At 53.5% G+C, this 27,288-nt stretch overlaps 2 protein-coding genes across 5 annotated transcripts; one reads left to right on the plus strand and one right to left on the minus strand.

The window, feature by feature from the left end:
- Positions 1-3,536: 3,536 nt before the first annotated feature.
- Nudt18 (nudix hydrolase 18) lies at positions 3,537-6,182 on the plus strand. 2 transcript variants are annotated; one of them, XM_006989107.4, is made up of 3 exons: positions 3,537-3,991; positions 4,791-5,004; positions 5,225-6,182. In XM_006989107.4, the coding sequence occupies exons 1-3, from the start codon at positions 3,830-3,832 to the stop codon at positions 5,818-5,820; spliced, it is 972 nt and encodes a 323-aa protein (XP_006989169.1). In that variant the 5' UTR covers positions 3,537-3,829; the 3' UTR covers positions 5,821-6,182. The 2 variants fall into 2 exon arrangements, with proteins under 2 accessions (XP_006989169.1, XP_042141054.1); XM_042285120.2 differs by lacking the exon at positions 3,537-3,991 and adding an exon at positions 4,230-4,252.
- A 3,300-nt stretch (positions 6,183-9,482) lies between these two features.
- On the minus strand, positions 9,483-25,136 carry Fhip2b (FHF complex subunit HOOK interacting protein 2B). 3 transcript variants are annotated; one of them, XM_076545329.1, is made up of 17 exons: positions 24,982-25,136; positions 19,798-19,876; positions 17,455-17,627; positions 16,385-16,489; positions 16,170-16,292; positions 14,960-15,202; positions 14,685-14,881; positions 14,315-14,423; positions 14,004-14,080; positions 13,496-13,685; positions 12,744-12,889; positions 12,493-12,621; positions 12,274-12,364; positions 11,998-12,141; positions 11,513-11,653; positions 11,223-11,323; positions 9,483-11,061 (listed from the first exon to the last, which is right to left on the minus strand). In XM_076545329.1, the coding sequence occupies exons 1-17, from the start codon at positions 25,024-25,026 to the stop codon at positions 10,923-10,925; spliced, it is 2,232 nt and encodes a 743-aa protein (XP_076401444.1). In that variant the 5' UTR covers positions 25,027-25,136; the 3' UTR covers positions 9,483-10,922. The 3 variants fall into 3 exon arrangements, with proteins under 3 accessions (XP_076401444.1, XP_076401442.1, XP_076401443.1); XM_076545327.1 differs by having other exon boundaries at positions 14,685-14,878; positions 24,982-25,112; XM_076545328.1 differs by having other exon boundaries at positions 16,385-16,479; positions 24,982-25,069.
- Between the last annotated feature and the right edge of the window lie 2,152 nt (positions 25,137-27,288).

A 27,288-nucleotide genomic window follows, 5' to 3' on the forward strand; every position in this document is an offset into this window, starting at 1 on the left:
GTTACCCCGCCATTTTAGTGGCAGAATGGGATTTGAACCAAGTTTGCTGACTCAAGACACTTTGCTTACATTCTAGTTTTAGTGCCTCACGGAGTTTAAAGACTTTTCTGCTCCTCCATCCTCATGACTCTAGCCCTGATCGTGTTCCAAGTGGCACTGAATGACATGTTCTTATTTAACGCTTTACCTTCTGTCGCCTTGTCCTGCCGTCACCCTGAGCCCACACTACAGGCTCCTTCCTGGGAAAGATGTGACACTGAACTTCGTTAATTGGGGGTGGGATAGCAGAGGCGCACGTGGGCATTGGACTTCCCTGGACACCCCTCCCCCACCACCACTGCCTCCCTTGGGGGTGGATTTGTCTGGCCTTTAAAAACAGCAGCTGGACCGGTGCTCATTTATTCTAGGATTGGACCAAGAATAGAGCTACTAGCCCAAGTAGTATCTGACCCTGAGACATAGGCCGGGGCCCTGGGTTGGCACAGCTCCCAGCAGAGGTCCTGGGGCCTCTGCTTTTGTCCACCTTCAGCTCCAGTACTTGTCTCAGACCCACCATGACACCAGCTAAGAAGTTGGAAGCGAATTCAGGGGTGTATCTCCATCCGTTGGCTGCTTCCCCCTTTTTCTTATAAAATTCTCCTACATTCCATCTTCAAATAATTACAGATTTACAATCAAGTTACAAATATAGCACATAGCCTGGCATGGTAGCACATATCTTTAAACTCAGCACTCGGGAGGTAGAGGCAGGCAGATCTCTGTGAGTTCAAGGCCATCCAGGGTTAAACAGACCCTGTCTCTAAAAAATAAACAAAACCCTCAAAAAACAAAACAAATATAGCACAGTTACTGCCAGGCGGTGGTGGCGCACGCCTTTAGTCCCAGCATTCGGGAGGCAGAGGCAGGAGGATCTCGGTGAGTTCGAGGCCAACCTGGCCAACCAGGACAACAGAGCTGTTACACGGAGAAACCCTGTCTCAAAAAGCAAAACAAACAAGAAGCTCTCATTACCTTTACCTAGTGTCCCCTAGTGGGGATTGCTTATACAAACGTCGTGCTTTTATCAGTACCAAGACCTTAACATTACTATAATCCTATCCCAGAAGCCACAGCTTCCTAAGAATTTCACTAATACCCCTTTTGTGTCCAGGGTCCCAGGGTCTAGAAATGCCCGAGTCTGACCTACACTATGGCTGTGATTCCAAAGTCTTTCAAGGAGTCAGTAGTACAGCCCCAAGGCCCATCCTCCTACTGTCCTATGGATCTCTTCTTTGTTGGGACACAGGATTTGCTACATTGTAAGGGACGCTAGCATCCCAGACACCCTTGCCTCATCCTGCCTGCCCAGCCCTGTCCCAGTCTACCTGACTCTGCCTACCTCAGAACTCTCTGCTCACAAGGTCATTCACACATGTGCATGCATGCACCCTAAGATGGCCTGCTCCCGTGGGTGCTGGGAGAGCCGTACTAGTCAGCCTGTGCTTGTCCACGGCTGCCCACTCCAGGAATGTTTCCCCGCCTCAGAGAAGACAAACTTGGAAGGGGGTCTATCTCAGTTTCCCTCCCTGTCTCACGATCCCCTGTCTGTCCAGGACTCACCTGTCTGACCACTGCTTTCCCCCCCAAGGTCTTGAGAATCCCAACCTTTTTGGTTGCCTCGCCAGGCACTCTGGGAAGGGCTGTGCCCTCTTCAAATGCCTTCTGTGTTTACAAGGGGCTTTCGGTGTTCTATTGCTTCAGTGTGGCTTATGACGAGGCAATTAGGCCCTCCACAGCAGACGAGTGTTTTCCCCTTCCCCCCCACGATAATGGGGGAATGGAACTGCGGTTGTGGTAGCCTTTGCTCTTCCAGGCAGTTAGGCTGTCTGCTGTTTATCTTAGGACGCCTCTGCAGCTCTCCCAGCCTGCCCAGACATGACCTCACCCTCTCCCAAATCATCCCTGGGAGGCAGAATGGAGTGTATGACCAGGGCTGCCTCCACTTCACAGATGGGAACACTGAGGAACTGAAAGATCTAAACAAAGAGTGATGAGGAGAGGAGAGGAAGGGAGGAGAAGGAGAGAGGAGGAGAGGGGAGGGAGGGGAAGTAAAGGAGGGGAGAGCTTTAGCAAGTGGATCTGCACCCCGAGGCCTGATCTTGCCTCTCTGCCAATGACCATGGGAGGTTTTTCACTGGCCTCAAGCAAGCAGTGTTCAAATGCCTCAAAGTACTGTGGGCCACGAGGTGGGTCCCGCCTCAGATGGGCGAGTCTCCAGGGAGTTTGCAATCGGCATCAGCACCAGGCAAAAGCGCTAGATGACCAGTCCTGTGGGAGCGAAGTCCAAGGAGCATACAAGTTTTTGTTTGTGGTGCTGAGTATCGAACCCAGGGCCTTATGCACGCTAGGTAAATTCTCTACCGCTGAGCTACACTCCCCGGTTTCACAGGAGCTCTCTGGGTTGGCCTTTGTGTAGCAACAAATGCTATGGCTTTTGTCTGCCTCACTGGAGACTAGGTGGACTGCCTGGTGACCAAGCTCAGACAGTCCACACAGCTCCTCCCAGGCCATCTTGGCTTCTCAACAACCAGGGGCAAGGAGGGTTGTTACAGACCTACTCTACAGATGGGGACATTGAGGCCACCCAGGGCACAGAGGGAGGCAGGCAGCCAGCAGTGGCTGGCTGGCTTCAACTCCAGAGCTCCGTCAGCACCACCTAGCCACTGTCCCCCAAAGGAGGTACACAGAGCCAGCCGGAGGGAGCAGGAAAGGGAGCTAGGATGGGGTGAGGAGCCCAGACTTGGCCTGCTTTGTGGATTCCTCCCAGCTGGCCCTGCCTTCCTGTCCTGAGCCGAGGTTAAAGAAGCTCAGAGGAGGAAAGGTCAGGCTGGGAGAGAAACGGGAGCTGGCCAAAACAACCCACACCCTGTTCCCCATGGCCAGGCCCTGCATGCTGGGTAGGAGGGCACCACCCCTGCCCTCCAAGGATGCAGTCTGCGGCAGAAGCCTTGAAACTACATGGCAAGTGCACTGAGCAGGGGGGAGTCTGATGAAGGGTGCGTTGCCATCTCCAAGCTTTTTCATCCCCCAATCCCTTTCCTTCATCCCCAGTCTCGGTCCACCTTGACTATACCAGCCCTGTCCCATCTCTCCTCTGAGCCTTGTCAATCACTTCTTCTTCTGCCCAAACCAATCCTTTAGCCTGTGACTTGCAGTTGACTTTTTAAAAGTCTGTGTCCATCGATCTATACAGATCAGAATCTCCAAGGCAACCTATGTGCCCCCCAGCCACACGACGTTCAGACCATTTCTAACGATGTCAGAAAGTTATTTGGGGGCCTATTCGTCTCCAGCCCTTCTTCTCTAGTTTGTTTATGATAAAAAGCCGGACAGCGGGAGCTAACTGCGGAGCCTGGGCTTCCGTAGTGTCATCAGACGAGTGACGCCACCGACCCTGGTCGCGGTGGTGTTCAGCAGCACCCTACAGGCAGGATGACATCACCGTCGGAACCCGCGCGGACGTGTGCGTGCTAGGTGAATTAGCTAAGAGCTGGGGGAAGAGTGCGGAGAGGGAGCGACTAGCGGCTGAAACCCCGGAGAGGCGGGGGACAGAGGGAGGGTCCCCGGAGCCCCGCCCCCTCGGTAACCGCCGTGAGCTGGCCAATCCGGGCAGGCCGTGGTGACGCGCAGCCTATCAGCAGCCCGGTCTCTCGTGGAGGTTCCGCGTTAGCCTTGGCCCTCAAGGCAGGGGAGGGGGGCGAGGGGCTCAGCCGCCCACCGCAGCTCTGGTCCCCGCCGCCTGCCTCCGGGGGTCTGGCAGGTCCCGGCTTGCCACCTCCCCGGAGACTTGATGGCCTCGGAAGGCCTGGCGGGGGCGCTGGCCACCGTGCTGGGGGGCAAGGGGTTGCTGGTGCAGAGCTGTGACTCGGAGCCGCCTGGCAAGCCGCTGTCGCCCGTGCGGCTGCGGAAGAATGTCTGCTACGTGGTGCTGGCCGTGTTCCTCAACGAGCAGGTGAGCGTCCGGCCGCCGCCGGCCTTCAGCTGGTCTCGGGAGCGCGCCGCCAGCCCTGGTGGGAACAGGCGAGCCAACGGCCGCTGCCTGTGCGGGGCGCTTCCCAGTGTTGCAAAGCACTCTGACACTAGCCGCTGAGCGGAGATCGTCCTTGTAGACTGTAATACCGAGGGAGAAGCCGAGGCCCCGGGGCGGTTTGTCTCATCCACTAGACCTCGCCTCCACTAGGAGAGGCCTGTAGTATACCTCCTTCCTTACCAGGTGCCTGGCGTCCTGGCGGGTTTCCTAGACCCTCCCGGCTCCACGGATAGTAACGGGGAGCTTACAGGCAGGCATCTGACCCCCTGGGAGTTCTTTTTAGTGATCATCTCTGTACAAGTCAACGTAGAAACATCCTGGCCGATGGTAGGGGTAGGTGGTAAGGGGGTGGAGCTGAGTTTCAAAGCTTAGACCCTAGAGTAGGGACCCACACAAGCTGTAAGTCCTATGAGGAAGGACTTAGAGTGGCGTAGACAGGAGTCAGTATTGGAGTGGTGACAACCTTCAGGATAGGGCCTCCTTGGAGCAACGCCCCCGGACCTCAGCCCTTCCCTACAACAGAGATCCCTCTGAATCCAAAGTTGAGCCACAGCAGAGAGGAGGTGGCCACCCACACCAGGGTCTGGCTCCCGAGGACCCAGCAGCTTGAGGATGTCTACCAAGAAGGGCGCTTTGGGCCACCATCCAGCTAGGGGGCTGCTTTTCGGAAGCCCCACCACTGACTGGGTAGGAGTGAAGATTGCTTTGTTTCCCCTGGCAGGACGAGGTGCTGATGATCCAGGAAGCCAAGAGAGAGTGCCGGGGAACCTGGTACCTCCCTGCAGGGAGAATGGAAGCCGGGGAGACCATTGTGGAGGCGATGCAGCGGGAGGTGAAGGAGGAGGCTGGGCTGCTCTGTGAACCAGTGACACTGCTGTCTGTGGAGGAGAGGGGTGCCTCCTGGATCCGTTTTGTATTCCTTGCTCGACCCACAGGTACAGCCCACCTGGTGGCATTGGAGCACTTCCTCGGTTTGTTCTCCTGAGCCAGCCATACTGTGGCTTCTGCAAATTGCCATTGACCTATTACAGTCTCAGAGCTTGGGGGTGGGGTGGGGGGTCTTCCCCCTGGAATGCTTGGGTGGCCATGTACTCTCTCGGACTCAACACTTTTCATATTGGCGGACCCTCTCCTCTCCCTCCAAATCTACCCTAGGTGGAGTTCTCAAGACTTCCAAGGATGCAGATGCTGAGTCCCTACAGGCTGGCTGGTACCCACGGGTCTCTCTGCCCGCTCCGCTTAGAGCCTATGATGTTCTGCACTTGGTGGAGCTGGGTGCCAAATTCTGCCAACAAGCCATGCACCCTCTCATTCTGCCTCAAGAGCTTCCCTGCAGTGTCGTCTGCCAGCGGCTGGTGGCCACCTTCACAACGGTCCAGTCAGTCTGGGTGTTGGTGGGCTCAGTGGGGACACCTCACTTGCCCATCACTGCCTGTGGCTTCACCCCTATGGAGCAAAGGGGGGGCATCAAGGTGGCCACCCTGCGGCTGCTACAGGAGTGTCTGACGATGCACAATTTGGCAGTGGAGACCAAGGGGTTGCTTGGACTGCAGCATCTGGGCAGAGACCACATGGATGGTATCTGCCTGAATGTGCTAGTGACGGTGGCTTTTCGGAACCCAGGAATCCAAGATGAGCCCCCAAAGATTCGGGGCGAGAACTACTTTTGGTGGAAGGTGTTAGAGGAAGACTTACAAAAACAGCTTCTGCACAGACTCCAGGAATCTTCGGTTGTCCCCCTGAGCAGATAGAGAGGCGCCACTCGTGACAGAAGCTGAGGAGCCACACCCTCCCTCTGTGGGCAGGAAAGAGGTGGCACTCTGAGATCTCATTGTACTGTGTGCAGGGACCCCACACTGAGCCCAAAGGGAGAGTGCCTTGAATCCCAGTACTCAAAGGTTTCCGTCGTTCTCAGGGTACACAGTGCTTCTCTTAAGATGGTGAGAAGCTTTTTGAACCCCAAATGGCATCATCTTATTTCCTTGTCCACTTTGGTAAAAAAAGCCGCATGTTAATTCATCCAAGCCCTTAGGAATGTAGAGAGGGATGGGACATGGGGGACTCGTCCCTCAGGGCAGAGTCCTCATTGCTGAGTAAAAAAGATGTTGCTTAACTTGCCTTCTTGCCTAAATGTCTGTGTGGGGAAGACGTGGGGCCACTGTCTCGCCCACAGCCACCCAGGTCTTTCCTCATGATGTACACACTGATGTGATGCAGGGGTGGAGGGCTTCTAGGGTAGGCAGGGCTGTTCACTGAAGCCTCAACCCACCCTGGCTCTCTTGAGCTTTTCTGTCCTGCTGGGGTGGGTGTGGGACTTTGAAGTGACCGCACCCCTAATAAAAACACAGCTCAGACCTGTCCAGGTGTTGGAAGAGTTTGGGCTGGTGAAATAGCATGTGGAGCAGGAGCTGAGAATGACATGTTGGCCTCTCAGCCCAAGTTTCTTTCTCTTTGAGCTTCTGGGCTCTGAGCTGTATCCATGTGCTCTCGGGTCCTGGCTTTTTTAAGTTTTGTTTTTGTTTGTTTGTTTGTTTGTTTTGGCTTTTCGAGACAGGGTTTCTCTGTGTAGCCTTGGCTGTTCTGGAACTCACTTTGTAGACCCGGATGGCCTCGAACTCAGAGAGAGAGTCATCTGCCTCCGCCTCCTGAGTGCTGGGATTTAAAAGTATGTGCAACCATCATCTGGTGACTTTTAAGTTTTGTTCAAAAGCTTTCCTCAGTTCATGCAGCCCAGGCTAGCCTCAAGAACTCTTATAATGTAGCTGGTGATGACCTTGAATTTTTGATCCTCCTACTTCTGCAGAACTCCAGCACTTTGCCAACTGAGTTACATTCCCAAGCCATAACAGGATTTTGTTCTCTTGAGATAGAATCCACCCATCTAGACCAGGCTAGCCTCACGTTTGTTGCAATCTTCTTGCCTCTGATTCTTGAGTCCTGGGAATACAGATGTGCTTCAGCACGCCAGTGCCAAGCATTATTTTGTTGTTGTTGTTGTTATTATTATTATTGTTATTATTATATTTGATGAAAACTTTGGGGCTGGAGAGATGGTTCAGCTCAGCAGTTAAGAGCACGTACTGCTGCTCTCTTGCAGAGGCCCTGAGTTCAATTCCCAGTTCTTACACTGAATGGCTCATGACCACCTATAACTCCAGCTCCGGGCCATCCAACACCCTCTCTGGCCTTTGTGGACACTGCAACTCAATGTGCATATACCTCTCCACAGATACACGTAATAAAAAATAAAAATTTTAAATAAAACCCCAAAGCAACGGAAGCAAAGGAAATGTGTGTTGCTAATCATCAGAGATCCACCCGCCTCTGCCTCTGTTGGGATCAAAGGTGTGCACCATCACTGCCCAGCTGGTAGCGCATGCCTTTAACCCCAACATTCAGGAGGATCTCGATGAGTTCAAGGCCAGCCTGGTCTATATAGCAACTTCCAGATCAGCCAGGACTACTTAGAGAGACCTTGTCTCAAAAAAACAAGAAAAATGATAGTCTTTTCTATTTTTTCATTTCTGTAATGCTGTGGGTTGAACCTAAGGTCTCACACATGCTAGTTAAGCAGGCTACCTAATGGTCCCGACTAGAAGCAAAAAGCAAAACCCTTTTATTCAGTCCACGACTCCTCCAGTTTCTACACAGAGAGAGAAGGGCAGTGACCTTCACTCCCACTACTGAGCCTGGTAATTTTCAACCCTGGGTACACATCACCATCACCCAGAAAGCTCTCAGACAATTCCGTCCACCCACTGTACTGACTAAGCTGCTGAAGCCAGTTGGGCGCTGGCATTTTTATCTGTGTCTGGGAGCACATGCGTGCCCATGTGCGGAAGCCAGTGGAGGATGCTGGGAGTCCTGCTCTATCGATTTCCACCTCACTCCCTCGAGACAGGGGTCTCTCACTGAACCCGGAGCGAGGCCCCGTGAGCCCCCTGTCTTCTTCACCCACAGTGCCGGGGCTTCCGATGTGTGTGCAGCCCTACCTCACTTTTCCACCTGGGTGCCGGGAACTCAGATTCATGTCTTTGCTTCTCTCCCGCACTGAGCCTTCTCCCCAGCCTGGCACTGGTACCTCAAAAAGACACCCACCACAGTGGCTCTCAACCTTCCTCATGCTGCGACCCTTTAATACACTTCCTCCTGCTCTGGTGACCCCAACCATAAAATTATTTTCATTGCTACTTCATAGCTGTAATTTTGCTATTGTTATGAATCATCATGTAAACACCTGTTTTCTGATGGTCTTAGGTGACCTCTGTGAAAGGGTCGTTCAATCTCCAAAGGGGTCTTGACCCACAAGGTAAGAACCACTTGCCTAGATTTACTCTCAAAAGAGTATTTTAAGGTTTCTTTTTAATTAATGTGTGTATGTCTCTATGTGTGAGTATGTGCCCACGAGTGCAGGTGCCCTCCAAGTCTCGAGACATCAGAGCCCCTGGAGCTGGAGTCAGAGGCTGTTGAAAGCTGCCTAACGTTGGTGCCAGGAACCAAATTTCAGTCCTCTGTGAGAGCTGTGCATGCTCTTAGCTATTAACCCACCCCTCCAGGTGATTTTACGAGGCTCCACTGGAGCCCTGCGGAAGATCCTGCTTCTCTAGTCTGATCGCCTGACCTGGCACTCTTGATGACTCAGAACACCCATTCCCAGACCTTTTTTTTTTTTTTTTTTTTTTCTTTCCTTAAAGCTGGGAGTTGGACATCATGGTACACACCTGTAACTCCAGCACTCAAGAGGATGCGGCCACAGGATTGCTATCCAGTTCAAAGCCAGGCTGAGCGCATGACCCTTTCTCAAAAAAGTCCAACCTACCAAACTAACATAAAAAACAGTGTTAAGGATTGAACCCAAGGGCCTTAGGCATGCTAAAAAAGCACTTTTTGTTGTTGAGACAGGGTTTCTCTGTGTAGCCCTGACTGTCCTGGAACTCGCCCTGAAGACCAGGCTGGCCTCAGAGATCTGCCTGCCTCTGCCTCCCAAGTGCTGGGATCAAAGGTGTTCGTCACCACCACTGCCGGGCTAAATAAGCACTCTTATCTCTGCACCATCCCTTCAGATCCCCTCTCTAAACCACGTTTTCATCAGTCCCAATGTGACTGACATGGTCATACAGCACACAGTCACACACAAGATGAGGCTTGCACAAGCAAGCCCTACCACAGCCAGATGACTCTTGCTGGAAGGCTCAGACGGAGGTGAACCGAATTGAAACAACGTTGCTCAGCCAAGAGTCACTTCCGGGCTGGTCCTGGGGAGTATCAAATTTGGGATGTCAGAACTCACTACCTATCACCTCTCTCTCCTCCAGTGCTGGAAAAGGAACTGAGTGTGTCTTCCTTGAGTGAAAAAATGGGCTCAAAGGGGGGCAGAAAAGCTCCGGGAAGAAGCCAAGCAGACTGAGGAACATCGTGTCCATACAATCACACCGTTTATTGCTGTGCTGTTGTGAAGACACCATGCAAATGCCAAAGTGCATTATTGCCCAGACCCTCGAACGGTAAGAATCTCCGAGTGTAGACCCACTCCACCAAGATCTGCTCCCACACCAGCGCCCACGTACGTACACACACACACACACACACACACACACACACACACACATACACAGCTCGTACACACAGGAGTGCGTGATGTTCTTCGGAGCAGCAGACAAGTCCTCCCCCGCTGGGAGGAATTCGGGAGAGGTAGAGGTCACTGAGTTTCCTCCTCTTTCATGTCACCTCCTGGCAACCTGTGCCCGGCTTCGAGAGGCGGCATGGGCAGGAAGAGGAAGCAGAAGGGGCTCTGGCCTGCTCCTCCTTGCCCAGGAGCAAAGCCAACGACTGCAGGCCCGTCGTGAGGTAATGCCTGGCACCGCCCGGGTGTTCTTACAGGTTGAGACAGATTCAGGCCGGGTGGGGTGGCAGCCCCAGCCATGAAGGACACACGAAGAACAATACCAGAGCTATCTGCTTGTGTCTCAGCCCCTCCTCACTAGGCCTCGGGGGTCTGGGGTTGGGGTACCCTGTCCCACCGGTCCCTTGAGTGCCTGTGCTCCCCAGGAGCACATCTCACTGGGATCCCTGGGTACCGGGCAGGATTCAGAGGACAAGACCCACCACCCCTGGTCAATGACCTCTCTGCTCAGGTGCTGTGGACTTGCTAAGACGGGTTCAGAAGGCGCCAGAGAGGAACCAGCTGGAGCTGGAGCCTGGCACCCAGCTCCCAGCTCCAAGGCCCTTGCCTGCCCCGGCTGCAGCTGTTGCCAAGGCTCTTGTTAGCAGCTGCCCCCGCCTGGGCGCGGAGCATGCTTTGGGCACCTGCCATGAGGCAGTTGGAAATTTTGCAACCGTCTCCGGGAGGGCAGAGCAGGAAGAGGGGGCTTCCCCACAGTCCCCCTCTCTGCCTCCGAGACACTTCTGTTCACGCCACGGAAGCCATGAAGAAGCCTGCCGAGTCTCAGCAGCTTCCATGATAACTAATGGGACAGACAGGGTTCTGGGCCCTCTCTCCCTGGACTAGATTTCTAGCAAGCCTCAAAGGCAGCAGTTCATTTCCCTCGCCCCTAGACGTGTCTCATGGTGTGGCCCTGGTCACAGTAGAGCAGGGATAGATAGGGTCTAGATGCTCACTGGCCATCCTCCAGCGGCTCCAAGGAGGCCCCAAGAACACCACTGCCTTAGAAGCCAGCTCTTTGGCTCCGTGACACCACCCTGAAACCTCAGCTCACATGGTCAACCAGTGAGGTCTCCTGCAGCCCAAGTCCCCCGGTCTGGAGGACAGCGTGGCAGCATGGCCAGGCAGGAAGCCGCCCCATGGGCAGAAGTACAGGCAGGCGTCTTCCCCTCCGCCCATCATGCTCCTGGCTCAGACTTGCCCTTCCGGGGGTGGAGAGGAGTTCAGGTAAGGACCATGTGGGGGAAACTTGACAAACGCAATGGCGGCCAGCTCCTTGCAGAATTCTTCAAGCACTACCACGCCCTGGAGGAGGGTCTGATGGTCCAGACTGAGGAGAGAGACAGTGGCGGGTAGGGGGAGATGGCATGGCTGGGAGTCAGCAGGTGTGCCTACACGGCATGACAGCCCATGTCCACAAGGCTTGACCCAGGAGAGACTCCTCAGTGCCGCCTTCCCAACCCTGGGCACCCACTTCCTGGTCCTACTTACTGCTCTCCGGGAACCTGGCCCATCAGCTGCTTGCGCACCAGGAGCAGTTTGCCCGGAAACTGGGGTACCCTCTGAATTCTTTGCATTAAGTCCCCGATCACCTAGAGTCGGGAAAGGACTCAGACGAGAACTGACCGTGTCCCACAGCTGCCCCCCGGCTCCACCCGTCCACAGGAGGTGAGAGATGGGATTGAAAAGCCTGCGCTTTTCCTGGCACTGGTACGGGTGCCCACTTCTCCATTCCCACCCCTTGCCCTGCTCGGTCCCTCCCGTCACACCCTCATCCTTACCCTGACAAGCACAGAGAACAGGCTCCTGCAGCCAGGGGCCAGGCTGATGTAGGGATCCAGGAGGTACTCATGGATATGGGGGTGGGGGAACAGGGCAAGCCGGGACAGGACTGAGGTCACTTGTAGGTTCAGGCTGTATGGCTGTAGGGAACGAGATGGACAACCCTGAATGTTGGCAAGGGGTGGCGAGCATTTTTTTTTTGTACTCCCCAAGCAAGGCGCCTGGCTGGTGTGAATGTGTGCGGGGGTGGGAAGACTCACGTGATATGTGTATGTCATGGATTCCCTGGGGCTGAGGGCCAGAGCATGTTAGGGCGTGTGGAGAACAGGCGAGAGAGACAGGGCTTCCCGCCTGGGGAAAGGTAAGGGGGCTGTGGAGCTGAGGAACCAAAGAGGGGTCCACCCTGGTCACCAGCCCCCTACCCTCCTGAAAGACACCAGGCCCGGCGTGGAGCTCTCCTAGGCATAATAGTCTTTGTGGCTACCTGATCCAAAATCCGGGTCATGCGATCAAAGAGCACTTGGAGGAAGCGACCCTCAAAGAAGGGCCTTTCGGGTAGGTGAGCGTCCAGGGGCGCTGGGCCCAGGGGCCAGCCCCAGGGGGCCACACGGGAGCTACACTCCTGGAACTGAAGCAGAGGGGAGAAAGAGTCGAAGAAGCAGGCCCAGAAAGGCCTAGTTGAGGGACCCTATAAAAACGGTGTGGGGTCGGGGATGCATCAGGACATCGTAGAGGAGGGAGCCACAGGACGCTCACTCACCAGGCCATAGGCATCATGCACGTACGTGTCATATCCATTCTCCTCCAGGAAGGCTGATGTCTTGGCTTCCTCAGGGACCAGGCAAAGGAAGCTAAGAGACAGGGGCCTAGGTGTGGAGGCGCCTCCCCAGGTCTCCCCCACGCTCTCTGCTGTTCGCAGGACCCCAGCGACAGGAGCGAATTCAGGCAGGCGACACCAGTGGCCTAACCTCCTCCCCACCTGTTGACGATCTCCGTCACCGCTGTTCTGCCATCTGAACTGGTGGCAGGAGCCGCGGGAGGCTTTGTGGAGGGCTGAAGGCCAGAATCCAGGAAGCCATCGGTGAAGTAGGGGTCTTCCTCCAGATCTCTGCAGGCGGGGAGAGGAGCATGCACCAATGAACAGCTGGATGAGCGGTGTGCACGGCTGTGCTGAGTCCTGGGCAGCTCCCTCCTTCCCTCCCTCCCTCCTTCCCTTCCTGTTTCACTTACAGGGTGTCCTCATAGTTCTCAGGCTCTGGCGAGCCCCGGGCCACATACAGGCGGCCCTCAAGGTTTTGCAGGACCAGGCTGCGGATGACTCCTTCATGCGGCTTCTGCAGCAGCTCCTCAAACAGCCTCAAAGTGGCAATGCTGATCTAGAGTGAGAGAAAGCAGCAGGGGACCCTCCTGTCACCCCTTTGGCTTCTCTCTCTTTCAAGACAGGGTTTCCCTGCGTGGCCCTAGCTATCCTGGAACTCGCTCTGTAGCCCAGGCTGGCCTCAGAGATCCGCCCGCCTCTGCCTCCCGGGTGCTGGGATTAAAGGCGTGGGCCACCACCGCTGGCTCCTCCTTGGTTTCTCAATGCCTGAGAACCAATGCCAGACAAAGTCCTCTAAGGCAGGGGTCACCTCCCTTGTTGACCAGAGGCTAGAGGAAGTGTTCCATTTCTCATTTGATGCGCCAATTCAGGCAAACCCATAGGCTTCTCTGTGCCTCCATTTCTGTATTAGAAAACATGGGACTACTTCATAGTGCTCAGGTCTCCAAAAAAAGCTGAATGAATAGAAAAGCAGTTGGCAAAATAGACAGAAAACCGCGACAAAGACAGCAAGGCTGCACGTCATAAACCGCCACTGCTTTGGCTTGAGGGAGGCCTGAGGCTGAGCTACCTGGAGCGGGTAGGAGAAAGCCAGGAGAGAACCCTCTGGAAGCCCCACGGTGGCTGTGGAGCAAGCTGAGGGATGAAGGCTCTTTTGCTTTACCTCGTCGGAGAGATGGTCACAGTGCATGATGAGGTGTGTGCCCAGCGTATGGGGGCTGTCCTCTGTGGCTGCAGGCTGCTGGTCAGTGCCCAAGAGGAAGGTCATGGCCTCCTGCAGCAGTTCGGGGGAGCGCAGCTGCCGCAGCAAGGCGGTCAACAGGGCAGTGGACGTCAGGATGGTCTGCTCGGATCTGCAGGGAGAGGGGGAGAGCAGAGGAGGGCGCGTGCGTGCGTGCGTGCGTGCGTGCGTGCGTGCGTGAGTGTAGCAGTGCAGAACCTTTCTTGCTCTCCTTCCTTTACAGCCTGGCAAATCTCTAGCTACCTCCCCATCCCTCGTGAGGTCCTAGAGTTGGGGTGGGAGGCTGCTCTCCAGCCCGTGGGGCTTAGAGCCATGTGCATGTTAGACCCGGCAAGTATCAACAGGTAGTCCCCTGGCCTTTGTTCTGGGCAGAGGCCTGGTAGGGTGGGCCAGACACAGACCAGGGCCAAGGGGCTGAACAGACACTTACACATGCACGAGCTGGGGCTGCAGGGTCTCTACAAACAGCTTCTCGGCTACAGCCTTCGCCAAGGCATCTGCAACCACCTAGGAGCCAGAGAGTACGTCTTCTACATTCACGCCCCATCACATTCATTCCTAAAAAACCACGGTGTCTTCACACAGCCCCAAATATGTCAGAGGAGCCTGGCCACCCCAGGGCCAAGCTGGCATCTGGCCCCAAGTCACGGTGCATCAGCATCAGCTCTACTCCATCACTGAGATGAGTGAGACACCTAAGGGAGCCAGGACAGAACCCAGGTCACACCTGCCCCTGCTCACCGCGTGTGCCTCTGTGATAAGGTGGTCGCAGTAATCAAACCAGCCCAGGAAGGCAGCCAGAGCCTCCTTGCCGGGGAAAGAGGCCTCATCAGATGGGGCACTGGGTAACCTAAGAGAAAGAGAAGCAGGAGTCTGGCAGATGAAGCACAAAGCTTCCAGGCTTTCCTGAAGGACATCTGGGAGCTGGCCTCCCCTGCATCTAGAACCTCTGCTGTGCCCCAGATGGCAGAAGTGAGGCTTCTGGGAGGCTGGGAAGGGCCCTAGGGACTGGCTCTCCCGCCCAGGAGAAGGGTTGCTAGCAAGGCTGCCTAGTCTGTGTAACTACCAGCCCCTGAAGGTGTTCCCCAGTCTCCCCAGGCCGGGGACCCACCTCCAGCTGATGCCCTCTAAAGTGGCAATGTCTGCCGGGTCAAGGAAGGCTGGCATGGACCGGTACAGCTGGCAGAGATGCTCGGCTATCACCACACAACAGGAGGTGCTTTGTATCAGGTAGGTGGCAGCTGCTGGCGAGGCCACGCTTACCAGCAGCAATACGTTCTCCCGTGCCTTCAGGGCCACCCGACTCTTCTAGGGGATGGGGAGATGATGTCTGAGACAGGCGTTCTCTTTCCCCCCTCCCCACCCCTGCCATCTCTGTGGCCAGACCTTGCTCTTGCACAGCCCGAGCAGGGAGGTGATGAGATTGCTCTCCCCAGGCCCATTGTCTGGCCCCTCCGTCTCAGCAGGCAGGTGGCTGCTCAAGGCTGGGACACCACAGTGCTCCCTATCCAGTCCGGGATCCCTGCCGGGAGCGTCACTGCGGGGACAGTCCTTGTCCCCGGAGCCAGTTATGTCTTCAGGCAGAGCTGTAGGTTCTCTGGATGTCTTCTTGCCTATAATTTTTTTACCCTGTGAAGAAGGGTGGGGTGAGGCCGAGGTCAGAGAGAGCACTCCATCCCACAGGGTGCTTCCTTGAGACTGCAAGGTAAGAGCCAGGTGTGGCGGAGCACTGCTGTAATCTTGGAAAGCAGAGGGAAGAGGCTCACAAGTTCAAGGCCAGCCTGGGCTACACAGTCTGCTACTTGTGTCTTGCCAGGCATCATGTAGTACATACTGTAATTCCAGAACTTGGGAGGCTGAGGCAGGAGGATTGTAAGATTGGGCCAAACCTGGGATGTATATATAGAGAAAGCCTGTCTCAAAAAAGCCAGCCAAAATAGGAGCCAACCAGACGGCTCATTTAGTAAAGGCATTGGATACAGAAGGCTTGGCGACCTCAGTGCAATCCCCAGACCCAGACCCGTGTAAAAGTGGAAGAACCGACTCTACAGTTTCACTCTGACCTAAACGCGCGTGCGCGCATGCATACATGCATACACACACACACACACACACACACACACACACACACACACACACACACGCACCCACGCGCACAGAGGTCAAGACGAGCTGGGGATGTGGCTCAGCTGGTGTAGTACTTGCCTAGAACATGTGAAGTCCTAGGTTCTATCCTCACCACCCCCTAAACTGGACACAGTGGTACATGCCCATAACAATACCAGTGAGATAGAGGCAGGGGGGTCAGAAGTTCAAGGTCATCCTTGACTACACAGTGAGTCAGAAGTCGGCATGGGATATATGAGACACCACCACCACCACCACCACCACCACCACCACCACCACCACCACCACTTCAGCCAAAAAAAAAAAAAAAGTTCAAAATGCAACAAAAAAATGTAGAGTAGGTTAAAAAAAAAAAAAAAATAGAGCCTCATCCTTGAGTGCTTGTGAGGACCATCCTCTCCTGCTTCCTCAGCAGGGACGGGAGGTCTTGCCTCTGCACCACACCCCGTCCCCCCACAAAAGCACTTACTTCCAGAATATAGGCGAGCAGCTCTGGATCCTGCTGGATCTTCGAGCAGAGGACACTGGTGAACTGAACTTCTTCCTTTTCCGTGAGGGACCCAGGGCCTGCCCCACCCAGGCGGAGAAGTTTCTAAAGGAAGAACAGGGAAGAAACCCAGAAGGGTGGGGTGTTGGGGAAAGGAGGCCATATGCCCAGGCAGCCCATGTCCCCTTGGTCCTCACCTGCACAGGCCTGTGGACGCTCAGGTAGTGTAGCAGTGGGTGCTGGACCTGGGCCAGGACCTTGCTGAAGAACTGGAACACCTGCTGTCGCATGCCTGGAGGGTACTGAGACAGAGCACGCTGTCAGAGGTGAGGCTTCAGACACCAGCCTTCTTCTCTGGGAGGCCTCGTCCACACAGTGTGGAAAGCAGTCCTTCTCTGTACCTCCCCAACTCCCTTTCCTGAATTAGTTCCTTTCACGACTGGGTCATTACTGAACCCAGTACAGCTGGTCCTCCATCCATATCTACTGGTTTTGTATGTATGGGTTCAATCCACCTCAGATCAAAAATATTCAAAACATGTACAGACCTTTTTCTTATTACCTAATTATTGTAGCATCATGAGTTTCATAGTACTTACATTTATTCATTATAAGCCATCTAGAGATGATTTAAAGGCACAGAAGAGTGTGTATGTGAACTACGGTCATCCCTAGGTATCTGTCTATCATCTACCAATCTATCCATCATCTCTCTCTATCCATCGCTCTTTCTGAACCCTCTTTAAAATTTTATTTACTTATTTATGTGTGTATGCACTCGCACACATATGCCACGCTGCACATGGGAAGGTCAAAGGACAATTTGCAGCTCTCTCCCACCATGTGGATCCCAGCAACTGAATTCACATTGTCATAGGCTTGGCAGCAACTGCCTTCACCCACGGAGCCATCTTGCTGGCCCCCCAGATCCCGTTTTATATAAAGGACTTGAACAGCCGAAGATTTTGGATCTGACAGGAGGGGTGGCGGGGCCCTAGGACCAATCCTCCGGGATAACAAGGGCCCACTGTGTGTGTGTGTGTGTGTGTGTGTGACTATCCTGTCCCTCAATTCCCAGCACCTAGCATCTAGAACAGACTCCACAAAGTAGCAGGTCCCTCTCTGCTGAGCGATGGGGTGGGCTACTCCAAGTAACTCGGCCACAGTACTTGCTCCATCAAGGTAGAGAAGCACAGACAGACAGAAGAGCATGGAACAAGGGTTTGCCTGGGGTAGAAATTTCCAGATGCCCCGGGAGCATGCCCACCTCCGCTTTGCCCAGAGTGCAGAGGGTCTCCAGGATCTTGTGCTGTAGCAAGTATTCCAGACAGGGTCCGGCCTCACTGGAGGATACCTGCTGCCTCTCTTCATACACCAGGATGTCCAGCATTTGCTTCAGCCGCCAGGGGATATCTGTTTTCTTGGCTGGGGTGTTTTCGTCTAATCAAGAGTCAAGACACAAGGGTAGGTGACATGAAGAGCGCCAGACCCGCTCACGCCAAGCCCAGAAGGAAGTCACGTCTGAGACGGACTGAGGGCCACCAGAAAAATGGAAGTTTACAGCTGACACTGTAAACTGACTGACCGTGTGTGTTTGCTCCAGTGTGTCACTGCCGGTGTACCAAACTGAGAACAGGGACCCCTCATGGGCCCCAAGGAGGACATGGGTCCACAGGAGATGTTCTGAGAGCTGCCTATCTAGCCCAGGCTTACACGAGCAGCTATGGAGTCTGTCCTGTGATTGCCCAGGCTGTATTTCAGCAGCTTCCTTTCTAGGGTCTCCTAGGGCCGGCTCTTATCCCTTTTCCATTCAGGGAAGTCAGAGGAAAACAGACAACCTGCCAGTCGGGAGTCTGCGGCAGGGCGGCTGCACCTGGCACCTCCGCAGAGAACTTTCCAAGTGGCCCAGGAGCACCCCCTAGCTTTCCTTTAAGGCATAAGCTGTTAAGCAAGGAGCTTGCTTCACCCTCTCCCTCTAACTCTGGTCTGGAGCCCACTCTGGACATTAAGGGCCCAGCCACACAGAAAGACCCAGGGGAGTCGGAAGACTCCTAGCTTTAGGCTGGCCTTGGTGACACAGGCTTGTGATCTCAGCTCCTCAGGAGGCTGGTGAGGCAGAAGTATTATTGGAAGTTCAAGGCCTGCCTGGGCTACAGAGTGAGTCTGAGGCCAGCTTAGACAATTTAGTGAGCTCTTGTTTCAAAATAAAAAATAAAAAAGGCTGAGGGATGAAGCTCAGTGGGGGACGGGGTGGGGAGGACTGCCCTGGGTTCAACCAGTCCCCAGAAGGGAGAGAGACATATAGCATATGATTTTTAGTCTAAAAGAGTAGCTCCCAACTGGGAAGAAATTCCCCCACCCCAAACATTCGTCAGTGTCTAGAGACATGTATGGTTGTTACAGCTGAGAGAGAGGCCAGACAGCATAGTCTTCAACACAAACAGTCCAGTCTCGGCATCCGCTGTGCCAAGACTGAAGGAGGCCTGGTCTAAAGAGTCCTCCAAGGCTCCCCCAAAGGGCTCAAAGGCCATTTTAATTCCATGGGCTGGCTCATGATGGAAAGAAAGCCTCCAGGAGAGTCACAGGCCCAGACATAGTCTGAACTCAGGGAGATGGAAAACTAGGGATATAGGACAGGCTTATTGACTACAAAGCAGCCAATCAGATTCTGATCCTCACTGAGTCATTATGGTGGGTTAATGCATGAATGCTTTGGCCCTCAGAGACATCAGCTAGAAGAAAAGGGGACCCAGGCATGTGCCACACCTTAGCTTTCCTACTTGTTTTTGTTTTTTTTGGTTTTTTTTTCTTTTCTTTTTCTTTTCTTTTTTTTTTTTTTTTGGTTTTTCGTTTTTCGAGACAGGGTTTCTCTGTGTAGCTTTGCACCTTTCCTGGGACTCACTTGGTAGCCCAGGCTGGCCTCAAACTCACAGAGATCCGCCTGCCTCTGCCTCCCGAGTGCTGGGATTAAAGGCGTGCACCACCACCGCCCAGCAGCTTTCCTACTTGTACTTCTTAGGGTGGCCAAGGCAAAATAATTTATTGAACCCTCTCTCCAAGACAAGGTCTCATGTATCCCAGGGTGACCTTGAACTTCTGATCCTCCTGCTCCTATCTCTTCAGCACTTGATTACAGGCATGCACCATCACCTGGTTTATGCACTGAGGACTGAACACAGGTCTCTGGGTTAGGCAAGCACTCTACCAACTAAGCGACATCCAAACCCTGTTGCATTTCCTCTAATCAACAGTCCCAGTGACAAGCACTTGGGACTAAAGGCCTAGGGACTGTGTCCAGCTGGAAATGAAAGCAAATGGGGCCACCTTTACCGTGCAGTCAGGCCAGTGAGGTCCCCAACCTTCTTGTCCTCACTCATTACTCACACAACTATTCTCCCAAAAGTCTGAGTGGCGCCAACAATTTAACCATGAAGACCAGCAGTGGCTAGGACTCTGGGTCTTGCTCCCATCTGTCTGTCTCCCTGGCTCAGCCCAAAGATGTCCTGTTGTCCAGGACCCTGCCGTCACCTTCCTAAGACACCTGTGGTCACTCTCTGCCCACTCTCCCCAGCTCCCCCCGGGGTCCCAGGCTGGGGAGCAGAAGGCTTACCTGTGCTCTCGATATAGTAGTGTGTGATACCCTTCCAGTGCTCCACAAAGGCCTGCAGCAGGTCAATGCTGGGCTCCCGCTGCAGACAGAGTAGACATGGTCTTTGTGGGAATGCCAACCAAGGCCCTACTAGCACCGGCACCCAAGGGACCAGAAGCCCACGTGCCTGTTCAGTGTCCAGTTGGGTGAGTTCTAAGTCCTAGAGAAAGCGTTCTGTTCCCAGCTTTTCAAAGGGAAGGGTAATTCATTTCCCTAGCACACAGCATCATGGTCTCCCCAGAGGACTCTCTCCCCCACATGTCCCCATCCCACAGGCTCTGTCCCCAAGAAGTAAGCATGCTGAGGGAGGAACAGACAGAAGTACTCCTGCACAATCCGAAACCCACACATACTACAACAGGGAGACCGCCAACCACAGGGCACCCGAGAAGAAAGAGCATGGGAACGGCGCACACGGGGAGAGCTTTCGGGCCCTGTCGGAGTCTAACGGCCTTTGTCCAAGGCCATGGCAGGCTCTCTTCAGACGGTGAACACTTCTACACCCTACAAAGGAGATGCTTTACTTACAGAGTGCTTCCGTCTTTTGTGCCAGGCCACGGTCTGCACCCCTAACTCCTGCCCACCTCCTCTCATCACCCTGGAGACTTCTCACACTGCCCCTCAGCTCCCCCTCCCCAAAAGTACTCTCTCCCTCTAGGCACTCTAGCTGAGTAATTGTCCTGAAAGCATCCTCTTTCCCCGTACGGTAAATGTTCACAGGCAGAGAACGACAGCCCCGATTGATCCATCCACGGCACACCCCGACACCTAAGGCTCAGGGAACACCGAAGAAGAGGGGTGGGAAGATGGGAAGAGCCAGAGGACCAGGACATCTGCTGCCAGATAGTGTCTTCTATAGGACGGGGAAGCCGCGCCCAGGAAATCCCAACCGTATGGTCACCTAATCAAGACCTGAACAATGACATCATCAGTTGGCATGCCAACATGGATGCGGGGAAAGTTCAAAAGGTCCCACCCCCAGATAAAGAGCCGCAGACAGTTAATGGCAGCAGCCGTGTGTGTGTGTGTGTGTGTGTGTGTGTGTGTGTGTGTGTGTGTGACAATAATAACCAAAGAAGAGGTCATAAATGTGAGAGGGGGTGGGGGCATAGGAGAAGTCGGTGAGGGGAGGGTAAGGGGTAGAAATGATCTAAATACGGTATTTTTATGAAATTCAGAAAAAAAATATTTTTTTAAAACAAAGGAAGAAATCGTTAACAGGACAAAAATGTATCAACAGTCCTTAGCCTGGGTGTTTATTTCCTCTAGGCCTCTGCTCACCACAGTGTCCTGGGGCCCATCATTCCTTCACACTTGTCTAGCCCTAAGACTCCACAGTGAGGTCAGTGAAGGAGCAGGCATGTCCGGAGCAGGACATCCTCATCCTCTACAGTCATTCATTTGGTACACATCTCTGTGAGCGCCTCCTAGGTGCCGGGTGCCATGCTCCATGCCACAAGCAGCTAATGATAACTCGGCCTCCAGTAAACATGCTGTCACCAAGAAAAGAATATAAAGTGGAAAGGGACCTCTTAAAAGGAGTCACCTCTAGGGGCTAGAGAGATGTCTCAGCAAAGAGCATTTGCGGCTCTTCAGGAGGACATGAGTTCGGTTCCCAGCACCACGTCAGATGCTTCCCAATTGTAAGTCCAGCACCAGGGGATCCAACACCATTTTCCAGCTTCCACAGGAACCCACACACATGTGATATAGATAGGCATATATACAAAGTAAAAATAATAAATCTTTTTTTTTTTTGACCGGGGGTGGGGGGGGTGGAGGGGGTGGTGTTCAAGACAGGGTTTCTCTGTGTAGCGTTGCCTGTCTTGGAACTTGCTCTGCAGACCAGGCTGGCCTTGAACTCACAAACATCTGCCTGCCTCCCGAGTGCTGGAATTAAAGGTGTGCGCTGCCCCGCCGCCGCCCCCGCTGCCGCTGCTGCTGCCGCTGCCACCACCACCAGGCAAAAACAGTAAATCTTTAAAGGGGCCACTAACAGGTTCCTTTCAAGATCCTGCCAAAGGCCGGGCGGTGGTGGCGCACGCCTTTAATCCCAGCACTCGGGAGGCAGAGGCAGGCGGATCTCTGTGAGTTCGAGGCCAGCCTGGGCTACCAAGTGAGTCCCAGGAAAGGCGCAAAGCTACACAGAGAAACCCTGTCTCGAAAAACCAAAAAAAAAAAAAAAAAAAAAAAAAAAAAAAAAAAAGATCCTGCCAAAGAATTAAAAACTCCAAGGGGATCAAATTTCAGCAGTATAAGGAAGATGTTCCTAGCAGAAAAAATTGGGCAGAGTGCAGCAGGGTAAAGGGCGTATGTGGTGTGTGGGTCTCCCAGGCCAAGCCAAGAAGGCTGTTCTGGGTTTTTGTTGTTGTTGCTTAAGGCAGCAAGGTCAGTGCCACCTCCAGAGGAATGTTTTGGAAAGATCTATCTGGCAGTGTCAGGCAAAAGAGGAGACAAAGGCAGGAAGGTATTTAGCTGGCCAGGGCAAAGCAGGTGGAGGGTGGGGGGCGCATGACCCAGGACCCACATGGGACCAGTCAGAGACTTTGAAGCACTCCCCAGCCTCCATCCAGGCAGCAGACTCTTTCAAAATTAGTAGTTGCAAGGTGTGGTGGCACACGCCTTTAATCCTAGCACTCAGGAGGCAGAGGCAGGATCTCTGTGAGAGCAAGGATAGCCTGGTCTACAAAGCAAGTTCCAGGACAGTGAGAACTATAAAGAGGGATCCTGTCTCAAAAAACACTAAAATAAATTAGATGCAGGGTCAGTGAGTCTTCCAGAAAGGCACTGCCCAGTCCTTCAAGACACTCCACCCCAGACGGCTCGTACTAAAGACCTTGCTGCTGCGTTTGAGTCCCAGGACCTCTGACCTCCGCATGCCTGCTTGTGGCATACCCCCAAACACATATGTACTAAAGAACTGCAATAAGATACCCCATCCACAAGGAGTGACCTGACTCATCATGCTCTAACATGTAACACTGAGTCAGGTTCCGATAGACTGTGAGCTTCCCAGCAGCCAGGGCTGGTTTTTATCTGTAAACCCCAGAAGGGCTTTTACCAACTCTTAGGGAGCTCCTGAAGACACTTCTGTCAGACTTTCTTGTCCTGGAAAGTCCTTGGAGCCTTGGCCAGCACCCCAATGACCTCACAGTTTCTGAGGTCTCCTCTAGCCTCAAATTTCATCTACGAGTTCCAAAATCTTTGGGCCAAACTTTATGGAAAAAAAGGGGGGGCTATTCACATAAGAACAGGAGACCCAGGGAAGGCAGGGCAGCCATCAAAACCTGATGGACATAAGAAACAGGACTCAAATCTCTACCTGAATCTACTACTAGATACCAGACCAAAGAAACGCTAAAAGATAGCAGTATTTTTAGAAAGAGCCACGAGGGTTTCTATTCTGTTCTGCCAGGAGGGGGCAGAAAGAAGAAGCACTCTGAGTGGATCATAATGACTTGGTGGTCCCACCTGAGGGAAAACCTAACACTACCACCCCCACCCCTGCTAGGGGGTAGAACTTAAAAGAGGGAGTCCTATGTGGTATAAATCACACTTCCAGGACAATGGTCTATATGACTCACACTTCGGTCACCTGCCTAAAAATACGTCCCTCCACTCTGCATCTTCAGCCCCTGGTGCTCAGCTTTTTGCATTCAGAGTGTAAGGATCAAGGAAGTTTAGGACTGTCCACCCTTCCAACCCTCCTTGTAAATCGAGCTGTGTCCAGAAGTATCAATTAGTTTATTAGATCACATTCTAAAATGACAGTCGTTTTTATTTGGGATAGGAAGGAGAAGAAAGGGTCATTTTGGAAACTCTCCCTCTTGGGGTAGCCTAGACCCTGATCCTCAGGACAGAGCAGGACAGGGGTGCTGGGGAAGGTAGATTACAGATGTGTCTTCCTCTCCCCTACCAGTTTTTCTAAGGCTGAGCCAGTTTTTAATAACAGCAATAGCCGGATGGTGGTGGTGCACACCTTTAATCCCAGCACTTGGGAAGCAGAGGCAGGTAGATCTTTGTGAGTTCGAGCCCAGCCTGGTCTACAGAGTAGTTCCAGGACAGCCAGGACGACACAGAGAAACCCTGTCTCAAACACACACACACAAATAGCAGTAAATGCTCTGACTGGGGAGGAGATGCAGAGAAAGAAGGGGAGTCAAACCCAAAAGTGTTTCTCTCGAGACAATTTGATAGACTAAACATATCAATTAGAGGGTGTTCTTATACAATGAGAAAAAATAAGGCTGCTGAATGAAGTGATCCACACACAGTGGGCTGCCGGGGACCTGCACTCCCAGAAAATGGCCCAAACACAAACTGACAGTTGTAAAAAAAAAACGAAAACAAAACACCCTACCATGCAAAGTCCCCTCAGGCAGGCTGACCTTCCCTAACTCAAAGTCAGCTGCGACCAGTGGCCTGAGATTCAATGTCTTGCAGAGGGCTGCTTCCGGGATCCCGGGACCACCCGCCCCTGCAATACACTCTATCACCTTCCTGGGGACTTAGTCACTCAGGGCCTCAACTCCCAGGTGCTGGCTGAGAAAGAGGGAACTCAGTGGACGAACTCCTGGTCGCGGAGTTCTCTAGGACCTAAGAGGGGACGGGGAAGGCTGTTTTCAATCCCAGGTGAGGAGGAATGGAGGCGCGACAGGAATGAGGAAGGAGGCTGACAGGGGCTGGGGAGGAGGCGAGGGGCAGATCCGGGAGGAATGGGCTGGTGACAAGGGAGCGTCTGGGGAGAGCAGAGTTAGAAAGCTTAGCAGTAGCTCTGGGGCGCAGGAAACGTAACGAGAGAGCAGGATCAGAGGAGCGGGGCGCAAGGGAGCATAACAGGAAGCAGCGCGGAGGCAGGATCAAGGGAGCCGTGCTCAGAACCCGGGGAGCGTGGCTCAGGATCACAAGAGCCGAGAGCATCGGATCACGAGAGCGGGGAGCAAGATCGACGGAGCCGGCCGGTCGGTCTGGAGAGAATCCCGGAGCTAGGTGCTCCTGGGCGGCCGGGACCATAGAGACACGACCCGGAGACAGAGGCCCGGAAGCAGCGTCGGGGCCCGGGGAGGGGCCCTGCCCAAGGAGCCCGCAGCCCCCCGCCCCCTGGCCCGCGCCCTCCCCTCCGGTCCGCCCCGGGCCCGGGCTCACCGCCCCCACGGCCTCCTGCAGCAGTGCCCCGAGCCGGCTCAGCATGATGGCGGCCCGGCCCGGCCCGGCTGGCGGCCCGGCTCCGGGTGGCGGTGCGGCGGCGGTGGCGGAGGAGGAGGCGGCCCAGCGGGCGGGAGGCGGGACCCGGCCCTGGAACCCCGCCCCTGCCGGAGGGCTGGGGGCGCTCTGAGCGCCGGGCGAGCTAGGTCGTCTGGGAGCCCGCCAGGGAGGGCGCCCTGGGGAGCTGATGGCTGCTAGTGACCTGGCCTTTCAAGGTCCCTTGAAGTGACACCCAGAGACTTCTCATGTCTCACGCATCCCCACAGCCCTGCCTGAAACAGTCGCCCTGGCCGCACATGGCTGTGAAGCGTTTAAAATGTCCAGGTCCTGTGTCAAGGACACTCCAGAAGGTGAAGACATAGTGTGTGTGTGTGTGTGTGTGTGTGTGTGTATGGGGGGGAAGATCAGAGCTCCCCTATTGATATTGATGACGCGTTTAAATGTAACCAGTTAGGAATACTGGGTTAGTCTATGGCTCATATTACTTTCACCTGTTGTTTAGTTCTTTTTCAAAAGTGGATATCGGACAAGACGTTCGCTATGGTATGCAGTCCGATTAAGAGTCCCAACCCAACTCACAGAGATCCACCTGCCTCTGCCTCCCGAGTGCTGGGATTAAAGGCGTGCACTGTGAGTTCGAGGCCAGCCTGGTCTACAAAGCGAGTTCCAGGAAAGGCGCAAAGCTACACAGAGAAACCCTGTCTCAAAAAACCAAACCAAGCAACTAACCAACCAAACAAAAACAAAACAACAAAAACAAAAAGGAGTCCCAACCGAATCCGACTCTTTTTTTTGTGTGTTTGTTTTTTGTTTTTGAGACAGGGTTTCTCTGTGTAGTTTTGCGCCTTTCCTGGAACTCACTTGGCAGCCCAGCCTGGCCTCGAACTCACAGAGATCCACCTGGCCCTGCCTCCCGAGTGCTGGGATTAAAGGTGTGCATCACCACCGCCCGGTCAGAATCCGACTCTTACATTCCCTACAGTGGAGGGAGAGGAAGACAAGCCCTGAATTTTGGCACACCTGTAATCAATCCCAGCGTTCGGCAGTATCTAGAGTTCAAGGACAGCCTTGAACTAGATAGTCAAGATAGTCAGAGCCTGTGCCAAACACACACACACACACACACACACACACACACACACACACACACACACACACACGGGAGGGGATGGAGGTGTGAAAAGTTTAAAACAAAACAGACAGACAAACAAACAACAACAACAACAAAATAAGGGCTGCATAAGGCCCTTGGTTCAAACCCCAGTGCCAAATAAATAAATAAATGATTAGCAAACAAATAAATAAATGCCAAGCATGGTAACGTTAAGCCTATAATCTCAGCCCTTAGGAGGCTAAAACACAAATAATGGCAAGCTTTGGCATAGCCTGGGCTGCACAGCAAATTCCAGGCCAGCCTCAGAAACAGTGAGACCTCAAAAACAAAGAATTGATCATGTAAATTGGGCTTGGTGTCACATGCCTTTGATCCCAACACCCAAGAGGCAGAGGCAGGCATGAGCTCAAAGCCACCAGCCAAGGCTACATAGTGAGACACTGAATGAAAAAAAAAAAAAAAAAGCTGTGTGTGTGTGTGTGTGTGTGTGTGTGTATGGTAATGAAGGCACTCAGCACTCAGAAGGCAGAAATAGGTGGATCTCTGATTTCTAGGCCAGCCGAGTCTACAAAGAGTTCCAGGACAGCCAGGGCTACACAGAGAAACCCTGTCTTGAAAAAAACAAAACGACAACAACAACAAAAAAAAAACCTCAAAAGTAGAGTTGTCATATTTAAAAACAATTATCAAACCATCTTCGTTGCCCATTGATCCCATAATTAACTGTAAAGTCAACTCTGTTTTCTTTTCTTTTTTTTGAGACAGGGTCTGATGTGAACCAGACTGGCCTCACTGTGTAGCTGAGGAGGACCTTGAACTCCTGATCTCCCTTTCCTTAGCGTTGGGGTTCAACATGTGCCTGACTTGTGTGTTAAAGACAGAGCCCAGGGCCTCATGCATGGGAGGCAAGCACTCTTCCAACTGAGCTACATTCTCAGCTCACGATTCTAAATGGTGAGATGTAATAAAACCCAAACAAAAGCTTTGGAAACCACTGGAATGAAGTTTCCCAGGTTATATACATCTGTGTGTGTTATGAGAAAGAACAGAGGACTCTTCCCTAACGCTTTGCTTTAGGGGCCAAGAGCCTCACTTGGAAAGTTTCCTTATTCTCAGGCGTTTCAAATCCTTTA

This window comes from Peromyscus maniculatus, chromosome 9, assembly GCF_049852395.1.
Source record: "Peromyscus maniculatus bairdii isolate BWxNUB_F1_BW_parent chromosome 9, HU_Pman_BW_mat_3.1, whole genome shotgun sequence".
In the NCBI taxonomy this organism is placed as follows: Eukaryota; Metazoa; Chordata; class Mammalia; order Rodentia; family Cricetidae; genus Peromyscus; species Peromyscus maniculatus.